The sequence below is a fragment of the Lepidochelys kempii genome, chromosome 1 (genome assembly GCF_965140265.1).
Source record: "Lepidochelys kempii isolate rLepKem1 chromosome 1, rLepKem1.hap2, whole genome shotgun sequence".
NCBI lineage: Eukaryota > Metazoa > Chordata > Testudines > Cheloniidae > Lepidochelys > Lepidochelys kempii.
Window position 1 is genome coordinate 22,936,148 of NC_133256.1, and position 15,737 is coordinate 22,951,884.

General features: G+C 44.9%; 1 protein-coding gene and 1 long non-coding RNA gene across 2 annotated transcripts in view; one reads left to right on the plus strand and one right to left on the minus strand.

The window, feature by feature from the left end:
- The window catches only part of CTSC (cathepsin C), a 33,563-nt gene extending 27,840 nt beyond the window's left edge, over positions 1 to 5,723 (minus strand). Inside the window, exons 1-2 of the mRNA XM_073336719.1 lie at positions 5,367 to 5,723; positions 2,027 to 2,172 (exon numbers count right to left, since the gene is read on the minus strand). Coding sequence (XP_073192820.1) covers positions 2,027 to 2,172; positions 5,367 to 5,532 — 312 coding nt within the window. The 5' untranslated portion in view covers positions 5,533 to 5,723. The remainder of the gene's footprint in view (positions 1 to 2,026; positions 2,173 to 5,366) is intronic.
- LOC140908840 (uncharacterized) lies at positions 5,437 to 13,999 on the plus strand. Its single transcript, XR_012157990.1, has 3 exons — positions 5,437 to 5,830; positions 9,628 to 9,724; positions 13,441 to 13,999. It is a non-coding gene; the product is annotated as an uncharacterized lncRNA (long non-coding RNA).
- The last annotated feature ends 1,738 nt before the right edge of the window (positions 14,000 to 15,737 follow it).

Sequence of the window (15,737 nt, forward strand, 5' to 3'; positions counted from 1 at the left end):
GTTTCTACAGTTTATCAAGATGTAACTTGATAACTGACATTTGTCTCAACAGCTCACTTTATTGGCTCTTGAAGCAACTCTTCACATTTAATGTGAAAGACATCAGCCTAAGGATCCCACTGTCTGTGTCGGTCTAGTATTTCCCCTAAGTGTGTCTGTCAAGGAAAGTAACATTATGATGTTCAGTTCTGACAGATGGAATTAATAGTTCAGTCCTAGGTGCGTGAAAGAAAACAAGCCAGTATATTGGGCTCCATTACCTTAGTAATGGCAACAATTCATAATTCACGGTGAGATATGCAGCGCCTCAAGGTAATTAAAGTTTATTTAGGGATTTACCTTTACATAGTCCCAGGTGAACTGCAATGCAAAGCAAACATAACTAGATCTCATTCTTTCCTACTTTATAATCTTTAAAATTTCATAGATTTCAAGGCCAGACAGAACCATTATGATAGTCTAATCTGACGACCTGCATATTACAGGCCAGAGAACCTCACCCAATAATACCTGCCTCAAGACCATAAATTCTGGTTAAGCTATAGCATATCTTTTTGAAAAAAGATAGCCAGTCTTGATTTAAAGAGGTCAAGTAATGGAGAATCCAGATTAGCTCATCAGAGCTTTACTTCCCTCACTGTTAGACTTGCCTAATGAAGCAGCATGAGGCTGTCCCCCAAGCTGCCCCTCTCTCTTCACCCCTAGCTGTGATCCTTCCACCCTGCTTGGGGTGAGGGGCTGGAGAGAGGGGAGGGGTGAAGCTGCAGCTCAGTTTACAGTTTTATGTGACATTATTCACACCTAATAAGGACTTGTCCAGATGGCGAAATTAACCAGAATAGCTATTCTGGAATATCTTTTTTTTTCTGATTTTGCTTAACCCACTTTAGAAGCAGATTAAGATAAATCAGAAAAAGGAACTTTTTATTCTGCAATAAGAATATCCATATGGGGGATGGGATGGGGGTGGGGAAGCAATTCCAGAATAGCTACTGCACTTTATATTGACACCCTGCCTTTATTCTGGAATAATTTCCCTATGCAGACAAACCCTAAAGTGCATACCAAGGCCCTCTCTCAAAAGGAGGGCTATTTTTAATGTGTAAAGACTATTTAAAAAAAAAAAAAAAGAGAGCAAGAGAGCGAGATTTGAGGAAATCTTTTATTCACTATAAAGCAGCGTTTCCCAAACTTGGGACGTGGCCAGTGGGAGCCGCGATCGGCCGAACCTGCAGACGCGGCAGGTAAACAAACTGGCCCGGCGCGCTGAACAAGCGGTGTCCCAAGTCTGGGAAACCCTGCTATAAAGAATCAAAGAAACAAAGGGACTGTTTTGGATCCCAATTACTTTTAGCTGATTAATTTATAGTTAAATACAGAGTATTTTGGTCTAAATACAACAAAATGGCCACTAAGTTATTTAAAAATCAAGAGATGAACAAATTTCAGGTCCTGAACAGTACCAATCCAAAGACATCAGCCCAGTTGATGTTGGTTTCCCCATTCAGTTAGGAAAGTAACCACACCCAAATTTGTCATTTTGGACAAGATCAAACCAGTCCCTCAGGAAAGTATTTTCACTATGAAAGACTGTCAATTCTTTCCATCAGAAAAGAGGCAGGACAAAAGACTGTCCATAATATAGCTGGCTCAGCAAGAATGGCTGGATCAGGAATCCACACCCTACACTGGTGAATAGTTTGAGGGGTTTTTTTAATATAAAGATACTTAGGAGTCCTTATATCGTGCTTTTCATCAGTAGATCTCAAGGGAGGTCAGTACCGTTACTCCCCTTTTAAAGAGGGGGGATAGGATGCACAGTTAGGTGAAGTAAATTGCTCAAGCTCAACCAGCAGTCCAGTGGCAGATTCAAGAGTGGAACTCAGGCCTCTTGGACTCCCAGTGCTGTATTCTAGCCACTAGGCAACAAGGCTATGAAGAGAAATCAGAGTACGGACAGTTTTTTTTTTTGTTTGTTTGTTTTTTGGGGGGGGGGGGGGAGAATGTAACAAAAATTAAAACTTACCTTAAAAAAGGCAAACCATTTGTAATCATTTATTACAACTTCGAAGCCTTGATTGTAAATTATGGTGAAGAAGCCAAAATTGCCCAGATCATCTTGAGCCACAGCCACCTTCTGAAGAGTCACAACTACCTTTTTTTCCACAGGTCCTGAAGAGATGAGACAGGTTTTACACGGATGGGTTAAACCAGAAAGTTACTACGCCACTTCCGCCGTTACACGACCAGACTTGAAATAAAGTACTAGCATTAGGGCTGCCATGACATGCAGAAAGCACTACTCCGGCAGACAAACTTTTATCAGGCTCAGTTTTTTGCTTGATGTATTTTTCCTGTTGGTGCACTTGACTTCTTTCAGAGCTTTATGGTTTTTATATATATATCTGGGTTTGGCACGTGAGAAGTACTGAGCACCTGTTGCAGGAATAGATTTATTTTCCTGAAGTGGAATCTATTACACAAGCTTTCTTAACTCTGGATATTAATAGCAGTGAAATGATTGGCCCCATCACAGCAAAACTGGAAGTGGCTTCTTGACACACATCTGTCGCTAAGTATTATCAGTACTCTGCCATTCAGTGCCATGCAGCCTAGAACAGACATTGCATAGCAGTTCAACAGGGGCAGGGAAATGCCAAATAAAACTACCACCACTCTGAGATAAGCGCGTAGGCCCAATTTTAGATGACTTATGTGCATTCCTCATACTGGGCTAGGGGAGAAAGCAGCTGTTGGACAGTTTCACCAATGGCACTCGATTAAATTCACATCCACATAGGACATTTAAAATATTTTTGAAACCATTTTTAAATATGGGGCGGCAATCAGATTTGCATATAGCCATGTTCCAAACCATTGTAATTGTTTTAAAAGAAAAGGTCTCTGGCCCCGATCCACTGCAACGACTGCCTTTTAGATGCTTAAAAGTCACAGAAGCACACTGTGATCCCCGAAGTCTGAGTTAGGCACCTAGGTTCCCCAAACAATGCATGGGGAGAAACAGGTGACTTAGAATGTGATCCACAAATCCTAGCAAGCTGGGCAGGGAGCTGCCTAAACTAGCCAGTGGAAGATGCCGATGACAGCAGTGTGTCTAAGACCAACCCTTTCAGAGAGAGGCACCTAAGCCCCAGCTGCAGGAGGTGCCTATCTCTGGTCTGGAACCAGAAGACGACAGTTATTCCACTGTGTAACTTGTCTGTATAGGACCAATCCAGTAAGTGCACTCAGAGGCTGTATAACCCCACACAAAACATTTAGGCCAGTGGCTAAAGTACTCACCTGGGATGTGGGAGACCCCCATTACAAGTCCCTCCTCTGCCAGATGAGAAGGGATTTGAACAGAGATCAGCTACCTCGCAGGTAGCAGGGCAGGACAAGAGGTTCAAACTACAGCAGAGCAGATTTAGATTAAATCTCACGAAAAACTTCACAAAAATAAAAGGAGTACTTGTGGCACCTTAGAGACTAACCAATTTATTTGAGCATGAGCTTTCGTGAGCTACAGCTCTGATGAAGTGGAAGCTTCTTCACTGGAGATTTTCAAAAGGAGGCTGGATAGCCATCCGTCTTGGATGGTTTAGACCCAACAAATCCTGCACCTTGGCAGGGGTTAGCCTAGACGACCCTTGGGGTCCCTTCTAACCCTATGGTTCTATGATTCTAAGGCAGCTCCCTGCTCTGTGGATCACTCTGTGGTTTAGGAGACAGGGCATATTTACACCACTTTGAGATTGGGTGTGATTCCTCGATTGAGGAGATATACTCATGCTAACAATAAAGCAGAGCTGTGGCAGCACAAGAGGGGGGCGGAGCCAGCAGAATCTGTGATGGGCCCTAGCTGGGGTGGTTAGCCCCTCCCACTGCTTGCACTATAGCAGCTACACTCCATTTTTAGTGCACTAGCTTGAGGAGAGCTAGCATGTGTATCTCCTCGAGCTGGGAATCAGTCGCACACTCAGCTCAAAGTGAGTGCATGCCCAGAGGCAGGGTCAGGCACACTTTACTGCAAAAATGTAGGTGCCAAGCGAATTTAGGCACCTACGGGGTTAAGCTGCAGTCAAGCAGGAGTTTTGTAGATCACAGTGGCTTCTAAAAATGGGAATTAGGTGCCTAAATCTGGGGGTTAGAGACTTGAAGTACCTTTATGAATCCAGGCCCCTGCCCCATTAGAAAAGGCATCCAAGACTACTACAACCATTTTTTAAACACAAAAGTAGCGAAGTCTTGTTCCTGGCATAAGCAAGGTCAAAAAGCCAAGTAAAATGAAATCAGATGTAACTTTCCTTTTAAAAGGAAGGTACAAGCCTTAAAAACATAAATTACTCAAATGTGTAGGCTTGGTTTACTTGTAACCAATGTGCCCTTTAGCATCCCATGGTGAACAGGAAGGGAAATACCATTGTTGGTCACTATTCCCATCCTAACCTCCGGAACTTATCATAACATATTGCTGCTTAGTAACAGAATAAAAATGCCTATATTTGTAAGAGAAAAGTTCTGAAACAGTTTTTACAGCTCACATTGAGTTCCCTACAGAATTGTTGGGCTAACACCCAATGTCTCATTCTACTTCCTCTTTTGATATCTGAATCGATACATCAGAGTGGGAATTTCCTAAGACAGGCCAGCTAAACGTTAACCAGATGATCACTTTAGATAAGCTATTACCAGCAGGACAGTGGGGTGGGAGGAGGTATTTTTTCATATTCTCTATGTATAAATAAAGTCTGCTGCAGTTTCCACGGCATGCATCCGATGAAGTGAGCTGTAGCTCACGAAAGCTCATGCTCAAATAAATTGGTTAGTCTCTAAGGTGCCAGAAGTACTCCTTTTCTGTTAACCAGAAAGTAATTTAAAGAGAAGAAACAAATACACAAGTTTCTACGAACTCGGGTCCAAGGGCCACGTAATCCAGACAATCTTTTTACAAAAATATCCCGTGTGGTTTTACAGTCACCCACTAAATGAATTAGGGGGCAGATTTGGGGGGGGCAGATTTGGGGGGGGGCAGATTTGGGGGGGGGGCAGATTTGGGGGGGGGGCTGGGGTGGAGAGAAAGGATCTGTTCAAACAGGAGTGGATCAGACATACCCCATGGTTTTTAAAAACCAGGGGAACAGAATGTGTTTTACCAACACTCTTAAGGGGGCCAAGGGGGCTTTTTTGTTCGTTTTTAAAAGGATTTTAACTAAAGCGTGTTTGTCTGAGATTGTCACAAGCTGATTATCGTGCTGGCCAGAGGGGGGGGAAAGCAAAAAGAGAAAACCAGGTGGAGAAAGAAAATGGGGGGGGGGAAGAGAGAGAGAGAGAGAGAGAGAAATGCCCCCCCCCCCAGCACTTACCCATCTCGGAGCAGTTAATGTGTCGGTTCTGGCCCCCCTTCCCCACCCGGAAGACCCAAGTGCCCTCCAGGTCCGCAAAGCTGCAGTTGGCCGGGGTGTCGGCCAGCGACTCCCGGAGCTGGCAGAGCAGGAGGACGGGGAAAAGGCACCATGCCAAGCGCCCCATGCCTGCGGGCGGCGGCGCCACACAGCCCCGCTGCTGGGGGAGCCGAGTCACCGGAGGGGCGCTGAACCGGGCGGCGCGGAGACAGCCCAGCAAGGGCGGTAGTGGCCTCCCTCTCCCGGCTCTGCACGCTACCAGGTTGGGGCCGGCGGGGATGAAGAGCCAGACCCGCCCCGGAGGGATCACGTGGAGAAGGGGAAGGTGGCCTCCTCCCCTGCCCTGCCCTGCCCGGGAGCGGGCCTACCGGCTGCAGCAAGCCGGATGCAGCAGCAGCAAACCCAGCTCGCTCGTGGGGTGACAGGTCTGTTATCCCGGGCTAGCCGCGCACCGTCCCCCAGCATCATTCATGATCTTCCCCGGGGCTTCAGACAATGCAGAGGCAGAGACCTGGCTGGAGCAGATCCGCCCCCCACTGAACAACCTGTGGGCTGCCGCTTTAAAAAAAATCATCCCCCCCCCCCCCAAAAAAAAAAAAAAACACAAACAAAAAACAAACGCTGGCCATCCAAAAACTTTCCATTTTTGACAAAATCCTCATTTAAGTACAACAACAATCTTTAGTCAAAACATTTTCAGCCAGCTGTGTTAGAAATACCCCCCCCCCCCATTATAGAGATGGGGCAAAACCAGTGTTGCCAGTTCCTCCCTCTTCCACCTCCCACTGAATTTGGGGGTGGGGGGTTGAGGGAGGTTCATATGAAATAGAAGCCAGATCCAAACTGTTTCTGGTTGTAGCGAATTGGTTCCTAGATCAGAACCACCGCTGCTTCTGATTTGGCAACTCTCCATTGACCAGTTTTTACAGAATCAAAATCAAACCAGCTTGATTTGTCTGTTGCAGAGATAGAGCAAACTCCCAACCCTTTTGTGTGTTGACTCTCCCACCACTGAATTTGGGGGATTCAAATTAAAGAGAATCTGCCTAGTTTTGCAAACCCCAGGCTTACAAAGAAGGAAGTGCAAAACGAAACCACAGAACCCCTCCAGCTCATCAGCTGATAAACTAACCATCCAGCCTGACTTACACATTCAGAGAAATCCTGGTGTGTTTTGAACTTCTTATTCTCCCTCATATTTTAATACAGCTTCTTCAAACGTAAAACATTGTGTCCCTTTTTCCCAGCTGCCTTTCTCTTCTGCTCAGAGGGCACAGTAATTACATGGCAGCTAGGGTTTGTCTACACTAGTGCTCCCACCATTTCCCCATAATTATTAATCAGGCTAAGTAATGCCTAGGGACCTGCTGACAAGAGGGTCCTGTTGTGCTGGCAGTGTATAACACAGAGTAGCAGACTGTCCCTATTCTGCAGCGCTTACATTCTAAGTAGACAAAACACATATAATTTTTACAGACAGTAGCAAACATCCAAGTTCGAATTTTCAAACGAACATGTATTAGCTAAATAGCCTGTCGGAATACTCAAATTTGCAGCCTTAGGGGTGTCTTCACGTACAGCAAGACAAGGAAGAACTTTAATGAAGATGCTACTTCACTGACGAGAGAAGAGGTAGCCGTGTTAATGGGAGAAGCTTTCCCATCGACACGGCGCTGTCTACACAGAAGGTTAGGTCATGACACTATGTTGCTCAAGGCCATGGATTTTTCACACCCCTGAATGAAGTGGTTGTACCAATATAGGGCTGTAGTGTAGACCTGGCTTCAGTGGCTTACAAGGTCCTTTCAAACGAGTAGACTGCCAGAATATGACAGGTATATCCAGTAACCATGGATAAGCACATGAAGAGAGTGTTCCTGATAAGAACATCAACTGTGAAATGGTTAACTGTGTGAGCATTTACATGCAAACCCATGGAATGAAGGAGTTCACATTTCTCTTAATGGCTGTTGTTTCATTGTGTCTGCAGATTCCAAATGTGCATAGCTTTCCATTCTGAAGGTTATGTCTATAAAAAGAGAAACTAGACAATTTATGCAAGAGTGAATGGATTCTGGAGAGGAGCAGCGGGGAATAAGATACATAGAAATAACCTATGCTAGTGGAAAGAAAAGGAGTACTTGTGGCACCTTAGAGACTAACAAATTTATTTGAGCATAAGCTTTCGTGAGCTACAGCTCACTTCATCAGATGCATGCCGTGGAAAATACAGTGGGGAGATTAATATACACAGAGAACATGAAACAATGGGTGTTACCATACACACTGTAACCAGAGTGATCAGGTAAGGTGAGCTATTACCAGCAGGAGAGCTAGGGAGGGGTGGGGGGAAACCTTTTGTAGTGATAATCAAGGTGGGCCATTTCCAGCAGTTGACAAGAAGTCTGAGGAACGTTAAGGGGGGGAGCGGAAGGGGGGGAATAAACATGGTGAAATAGTTTTACTTTACTGTATATAATGTCTTCTGCAGTTTCCACAGTATGCATCCGATGAAGTGAGCTGTAGCTCACGAAAGCTTATGCTCAAATAAATTGGTTAGTCGCTAAGGTGCCACAAGTACTCCTTTTCTTTTTGTGAATACTGACTAACACGGCTGTTACTCTGAAACCTGTCAAATAAATATGTTAGTCTCTAAGGTGCCACAAGTCCTCCTTTTCTTTTTGCGGATACAGACTAACACGGCTGCTACTCTGAAACCTGTGCTAGTGGAGTTTGCAGAAATTTAAGCAATGAAGTGTTGACACTGAAATTAATGCATCACTTTGACTAAAGGTGTATTTTTAAACTGTTTAAGTTAAACCAGTGGAAACCCCTGTGTAGACACTTATTTTGGTTTAAAAGTGGTTTATAGCAGTTTAGCTTAAATCAATTCATAAATGAGTTAAGCAATACCTGGTTTAAACCAAAATCAGAGTGTCCACATGGTCTTCTGCACTGGTTTAACTAAATTAGCTTAAAATCACACCTTTAGTTAAAAGAGAGCACTGAATTTCAATGCTAATACTTCACAGCTTGAATTTCTTCCAGTCATCCTTAAGGGGAGGAATTAGTTTCAATGTCAACATTGCTAGAACCATCATCTAGTAAAGTCCTTGTTCAGGGCAACAAAAAAACAATAACAAACTGTACTTATTCAGAGACTATCATTAGACGTTTTACAAAGGTGGGTGAAGTAAAATTCCTCCCACATTGCAGATAAGGAAACTGGCATAAATTCAATGCAGTGAAACTTCGCTGGGATGAGAAGCTATACAAATGTTAGGTTTCAGAGTAACAGCCGTGTTAGTCTGTATTAGTTAGTTAGTTAGTTAGTCTGTTGTCAAGGTACCGAAATAAAAAAGGAACAGACCCCTAATGGATATGACAGAGGTAGCTACAATTTGTTTTCCATATGCACTGCCATTTCTGACTGTTCCTGATCTGGTGACAGGTGGCTACATAGCATGATGCCATCTCTTCTGACTCTCACCTTTAACCCATGGTGTCAGGACACAATGTTTACCTCCTCGCTTTCTGAGGGCAAGTTTTCTTGATAACTTGAGGAAATATCCTTCTTGCACTTCCTCTTATTTTGGAGCAGAAAACATCTCTCTATCTTAGGGCTTGCCTACACTTTCAGCACTCTGCCACTGTAGCGCTTAATACTTATGCTGATGGCGTAAGTACTCCATCTCCCCAAAAAGAAGTAGCTTTGTCGATGAGAGAAGCCCTCCTGTTGACACAGTGTTGTCTACACTGGAGTTTAGGTCAGTATAACTACATCACCCAGGGGTGTGGAATTAGTTACACCTCCGTAAGTTTGTACTGTAGACCAAGCTTCAATCTCTCCTCTGTCACATTGATTGTATACGGGTTTGGACTGTGCTTTGTGCCTCCCTTTCCACGTGTAGTTGATGGTCGCTGAAGGCTTGTCTACACGCTAAGTTGCACCTGTTTAACTTAAATCTGTTTAGAGTCACACCTTCAGGCTATGTCCACTTGTGTAACTCCTTGCCAGAGATGTTGTGAAGGCCAAGACTATAACAGGGTTAAAAAAAAACCCCAAAAACCTAGATAATTTCATGGAGGATAGGTCCATCGATAGCTATTAGCCAGAATGGAGAGGGATGGTGTCCCTAGCCTCAGTTTGCCAGAAGCTGGGAATGGGTGATGGGATGGATCACTTGATGATTACCTGTTCTTTTCATTCCCTCTGGGACAGCTGGCATTGGTCACTGTTGGAAGACAGGATACTGAGCTAGCATGGACCTTTGGCCTGACCCAGCATGGTCGTTCTTATGTCTTCACTGCAAATACAGGTATGTCTTTACATCGAGATAGCTAATGATATAAAATCCTTGTGGAAATAAGGCACAGGTAGATTTTACCTCCAGGTAGCTAGTGGAACTCAACCTGTATCCCCTACCTGACATTTACCTTGAGTAGCTACATGGAGTTAAAAGCTACCTGTGCCATTTCTCTGCTAGGACTGTACATTGAGATAGTTATCACAATATCACCCAGGGAAGATACAGACTTAAACTTCTACCACTGTGCATGTAGACTAGGTCTTAGGTAAGATTCAGCCTTGGTTTTGCAGATTTCAATGCAGTGAGTTCTAACTTGATAGTTTGGAACAGAAGTGTTAACAGTGTTGTCTCTGTGTTGTTGTAGTCATGTTGGTCCCAGCATATTAGAGGGACAAGGTGGGTGAGGTAATATCTTTTATTGGACCAAATTCTCAGTACCTTTCCTAGACCTGAAGAAGAGCTCTGCATAGCTTAAGCTTTTGTGAGCTACAGCTCACTTCATCGGATGCGTGCCCTGGAAAATACAGTGGGGAGATTTTATATACACAGAGAACATGAAACAATGGGTGTTACCATACACACTGTAACAAGAGTGATCAGGTAAAGTGAGCTATTACTAGCAGGAGAGTGGGGGTGGGGTGGGGGTGGGGGGCGGGGGAAGAAACCTTTTGTAGTGATAATCAAGATAGACCATTTCCAGCAGTTGACAAGAACTTGTGAGGAACAGTAGGGGAGGGGGAAATAAACATGGGGAAATAGTTTTACTTTATGTAATGACCCATCCACTCCCAGTCTTTATTCAAGCTTAAGTTAATTGTATCCAGTTTGCAAATTAATTCCAATTCAGCAGTCTCTCGTTGGAGTCTGTTTTTGAAATTTTTTTTGTTGAAGAATTGCCACTTTTAGGTCTGTAATCGAGTGACCAAAGAGATTGAAGTGTTCTCCAACTGGTTTTTGAATGTTATAATTCTTGACATCTGATTTGTGTCCATTTATTCTTTTACATAGAGACTGTCCAGTTTGACCAGTGTACATGGCAGAAGGGCATTGCTGGCACATGATGGCGTATATCACATTGGTAGATGTGCAGGTGAACGAGCCTCTGATAGCGTGGCTGATGTGATAGGCCCTATGATGGTGTCCCCTGAATAGATATGTGGACACAGTTGGCAACGGGCTTTGTTGCAAGGATAGGTTCCTGGGTTAGTGTTTTTGTTGTGTGGTGTATGGTTGCTGGCGAGTATTTGCATCAGGTAGGGGGGCTGTCTGTAAGCAAGGACTGGCCTGTCTCCTGTCTGTGAGAGTGATGGGTCGTCCTTCAGGATAGGTTGTAGATCCTTGATGATGCATTGGAGAGGTTTTAGTTGGGGGCTGAAGTGATGGCTAGTGGCGTTCTGTTATTTTCTTTGTTGGGCCTGTCCTGTAGTAGGTCACTTCTGGGTACTCTTCTGGCTCTGTCAGTCTGTTTCTTCACTTCAGCAGGTGGGTATTGTAGTTGTAAGAATGCTTGATAGAGGTCTTATAGGTGTTTGTCTCTGTCTGAGGGGTTGGAGCAAATGCGGTTATAACATTCAAAAACCAGTCGGAGAACACTTCAATCTCTTTGGTCGCTTGATTACAGACCTAAAAGTGGCAATTCTTCAACAAAAAACTTCAAAAACAGACTCCAACGAGAGACTGCTGAATTGGAATTAATTTGCAAACTGGATACAATTAACTTAAGCTTGAATAAAGACTGGGATTGGATGTGTCATTACACAAAGTAAAACTATTTCCCCATGTTTATTTCCCCCCCACACTATTCCTCACACGTTCTTGTCAACTGCTGGAAATGGCCTAGCTTCAACTCAAGTTGCAGTGGGGAAGGTTTAGATTGGATATTAGGAAAAACTTTTTCACTAAGAGGGTGGTGAAACACTGGAATGCGTTACCTAGGGAGGTGGTAGAATCTCCTTCCTTAGAGGTTTTTAAGGTCAGGCTTGACAAAGCCCTGGCTGGGATGATTTAACTGGGAATTGGTCCTGCTTTGAGCAGGGGGTTGGACTAGATGACCTTCTGGGGTCCCTTCCAACCCTGATATTCTATGATTCTATGATTATCACTACAAAAGGTTTTTTTCCCCCCCGCTTTCCTGCTGGTAATATCTCACCTTACCTGATCACTCTGGTTACAGTGTGTATGGTAACACCCATTGTTTCATGTTCTCTGTGTATATAAAATCTCCCCACTGTATTTTCCACAGCATGCATCCGATGAAGTGAGCTGTAGCTCACGAAAGCTTATGCTCAAATAAATTGGTTAGTCTCTAAGGTGCCACAAGTACTCCTTTTCTTTTTGCGGATACAGACTACCACGGCTGCTACTCTGAAATCTGCATATCTTGAAAGCATGTCTCTTTCACCAACAGAAGTTGGTCCAATAAGAGATGCTACCTCACCCACCTTGTCTCTTTAACTGGTTCAGCTAGCTTCCCTGATCTGTGCAGAGTGTCTTATGACAGAAGCAAGAATAGAGAATTCTGTATTGGCAAAGGGTGGGGAGGGAGGGGAGTAGATGATGGGTCTGGACTGTGACCGTTTAAATGCTAATATTATAAAGTGCTGGGTAAATCACAAATTCAACAGGAGTCTAATAGAGTTTGGATTTGTTTCTTTGACAGCTAGGATGCCATAACATTAGCATTTATATAGTCCTGAGTAGGCTCTGAAGTTAACATCTCACTGAGAGGGTCCACAACTTTGTTGCTGTTATTTTTTGTCTGTGGACAGTTTTCTGCAAGGTCTGTCTCCGATGCCAGCTCTACACTATGAAATTAGGGCAGTATAACTATGTCGCTCAGGGTGTGAAAAATCCAGATCCCTGAGCAACGCGGTTAAACCAACCTAACTCCTGGTATAGACATGGGGAGTATGTATAACGTAGGCAGCATCTTAGATATATAGATATTTAGGTCAGAAGGGACCATTATGATCATCTAGTCTGACCGCCTGCACAACGCAGGCCACAGAATTTCACCCACCACTCCTGCAAAAAACCTCACACCTATATCTGTGCTATTGAAGTCCTCAAATCGTAGTTTAAAGACTTCAAGGAGCAGAGAATCCTCTAGCAAGTGACCTGTGCCCCATGCTACAGAGGAAGGCAAAAAACCTCCAGGGCCTCTTCCAATCTGCCCTGGAGGAAAATTCCTTCCCGACCCCAAATATGGCGATCAGCTAAACCCTGAGCATATGGGCAAGATTCATCAGCCAGATACTACAGAAAATTCTTTCCTGGGTAACTCGGACCCCACCCCATCTAATATCCCATCACAGGCTATTGGGCCTATTTACCATGAATATTTAATTATCAAAACCATGTTATCCCATCATACCATCTCCTCCATAAACTTATCGAGTTTAATCTTAAAGCCAGATAGATCTTTTGCCCCCACTACTTCCCTTGGAAGGCTATTCCAAAACTTCACTCCTCTGATGGTTAGAAACCTTCGTCTAATTCCTAGTCTAAATTTCCTGGTGGCCAGTTTATATCCATTTGTTCTTGTGTCCACATTGGTACTGAGCTTAAATAATTCCACTCCCTCTCCAGTATTTATCCTCACTGAAGCACTACAGCAGCCCAGCTGCAGCATTGTAAGTGTAGACCTGCTCCTAGTTGCATGGCTTTGAAAAGTGAAGCTCTGTCTACAAAGGCTTTGTCTTCACTGACTTTTTTGTTTTTTACAGTGAGAAAAGGAATGAAACTGAGACCTTTTCACAGGAGCGGAGGAGAGAGAGAGAAAGACATGTTATGAAAAACACCTTTATCCCCATAAAATTGCATTAAAAACTATTAAAGTGTTATACAATTAAATTATATACACAAAAGCATATGAATAAAATAAAGCCAAACACCTTTTAAAGAAACACTAAACATGGATCACTAAAGCGGCAGGATCACCAAGTTCACTCCAAATATTGTTAACACACCAAGTCAACCAAAAAGTGTCCAGGTTACAAGTCAATTTGTAAAAGGTGTAACCAATTTGCAGCCAGGCCACAATCAGTGCACGGAACAGCTCTGGCACCTCACATCACTTTATCCGGGCCATTCTGTTGTGGTGAGATTTCAAAACAGCTAGTTTTTGCTTGAACAAGCAAAACCTTAGCCAGGCAGGAAACTGGCCAAATGCGAGCACTATATCTCACTCTGAGAACAAACCAGGAAGCACTGGCTAAGAACCCCATTAATCTTTAAGACATTAAAAATGTTGTACAATAAAGAAATAAATGAAGAGAACACTGACCTGATCCCGAAAGCTTCTAATGTTTTGAAAAGATAGCTATGGTTAACTCTATCAAAGGCCTTTTCCTGGTATCATTGAAACAAGCCTCACATCCAGATTACAAAGTTTGCTAACAGTAAAAACATCATAAATTAAAAACAAATTCTCAAAAATACAGAGATACAAATAAAATATGTTTGATCTGGGTGTATCAAAGAATCCAGACAGTCCTTCAGTCGGTTGGCTAAAGCCCTGAATAAAATCTTATAGTCAGAACCAGGAAGAGAAATAGGTCTCCAGTTCTGTAAGTCACAGAGGTCCCCTTTTCTGTGCAGCAGGGTGATCACTGCCCTCTGGGAACTGAAGGTCAGCTCTTTCTTCTGGATGCACTCCAGCACCACTAGAAAAAAGTCAGGACCAATGAGATGCCAGAAATGCTTGTAAAATTCAGATGGCAGCTCATCAATGCCGGCGGGCCTGACCTGAAGAGAGCAGCTGGACTGCAACAGAGAGCTCCTGTGGTGCAGTGGAGCATCCAGGCATTGCTGTTCCTCACCAGTCAGACGGGCTAACCCCAGGTGCAGCTCTTCCGTTTCCAGCACACCACAGGTCTCAGGTGAGTACACGGTACTGTAAAAGAAACAGCTGCTTTCCGGATCTCATCAGAGTCAGGCATCAGACAACCATAGGGCTGCCAACTTTCTAATCGCATAAAACCAAACAACCCTTCCCTGCCCCGTCTCTGAGGCCCTGCCCCTGCTCACTCCATCCCACCTCCCTCTATCACTCGCTCTCCCACACCCTCATGCACTTTCACCGGGCTGGGGCAAGGGTTTGGGGTGTAGGAGGGGGTGAGGGCTCTGGCTGGGGGTGTGGTCTCTGGGGTGAGGCCAGGGATGAGGGGTTTGGGGTGCGGGAGAGGGCTCTGGGCTGTGGCCGAGGAGTTTGGAGTGTGTGTGTGTGGCGGGGTGCAGGCTCTGACTGGGGGTGTGGGTTCTGTGGTGGGGCCAGGGATGAGGGGTTTGGGGTTCAGGAGGGGGCTATGGGCTAGGACAGGGGGTTGGGGTGAGGGAGGGGATGCGGGGTCCCAGCGGCACTTACCGTGGCTCCCAGGAAGCGGCCACCAGCCACATGGGTGGCCAGTGAGGCTCTGTGTGCTGCCCTCACGCCTGCAGGCGCCACCCTGCAGCTCGCATTGGTCACAGTTCCCGGCCAATGGGAGTGGCTTAGCCAGCACCCGGGGCGCAGACAGCAGGAGGAGCCTTTCTGGCCACCCATGTGCCTAGGGGCCACAGGGACCTGTTGGCCACTTCCAGGAGCCACCTGGATCCAGGGCAGGCACGGAGCCTGCCTTAGCCCCAGGTCCGTGCTTCACCATCGACTGGACTTTTATCGGCCCGGTCGGCAGTGCCAGAGCCGCCATGGTCCCTTTTCGACCAGGTGTTCCGGTCGAAAACCAGACACCCGGCAACCCTAGACAACCATCTGGCAGCTGTAGGCAAAAAATCTGTCAATGGTCTGTAGACTTTTTCTCCAACCTGAAAAAGAACCTTCTGGAAGTGTCAGTTTCATGGAGCAGAGTAAAATGGGACCAAACCAGTCACCTTCTCTTCCAACAAGCAGGAGCTGGCTGGTACCTCTCAATTAAGGTTTAGTGAATCTGCTCCGGTATTTCCATATCAAGGTTGCCATGAAGGCCCAGGATGTCTTGTTGCAGGGCATTCATGGCCTAATGCAAGGGACCATGTGGCAGCTTGG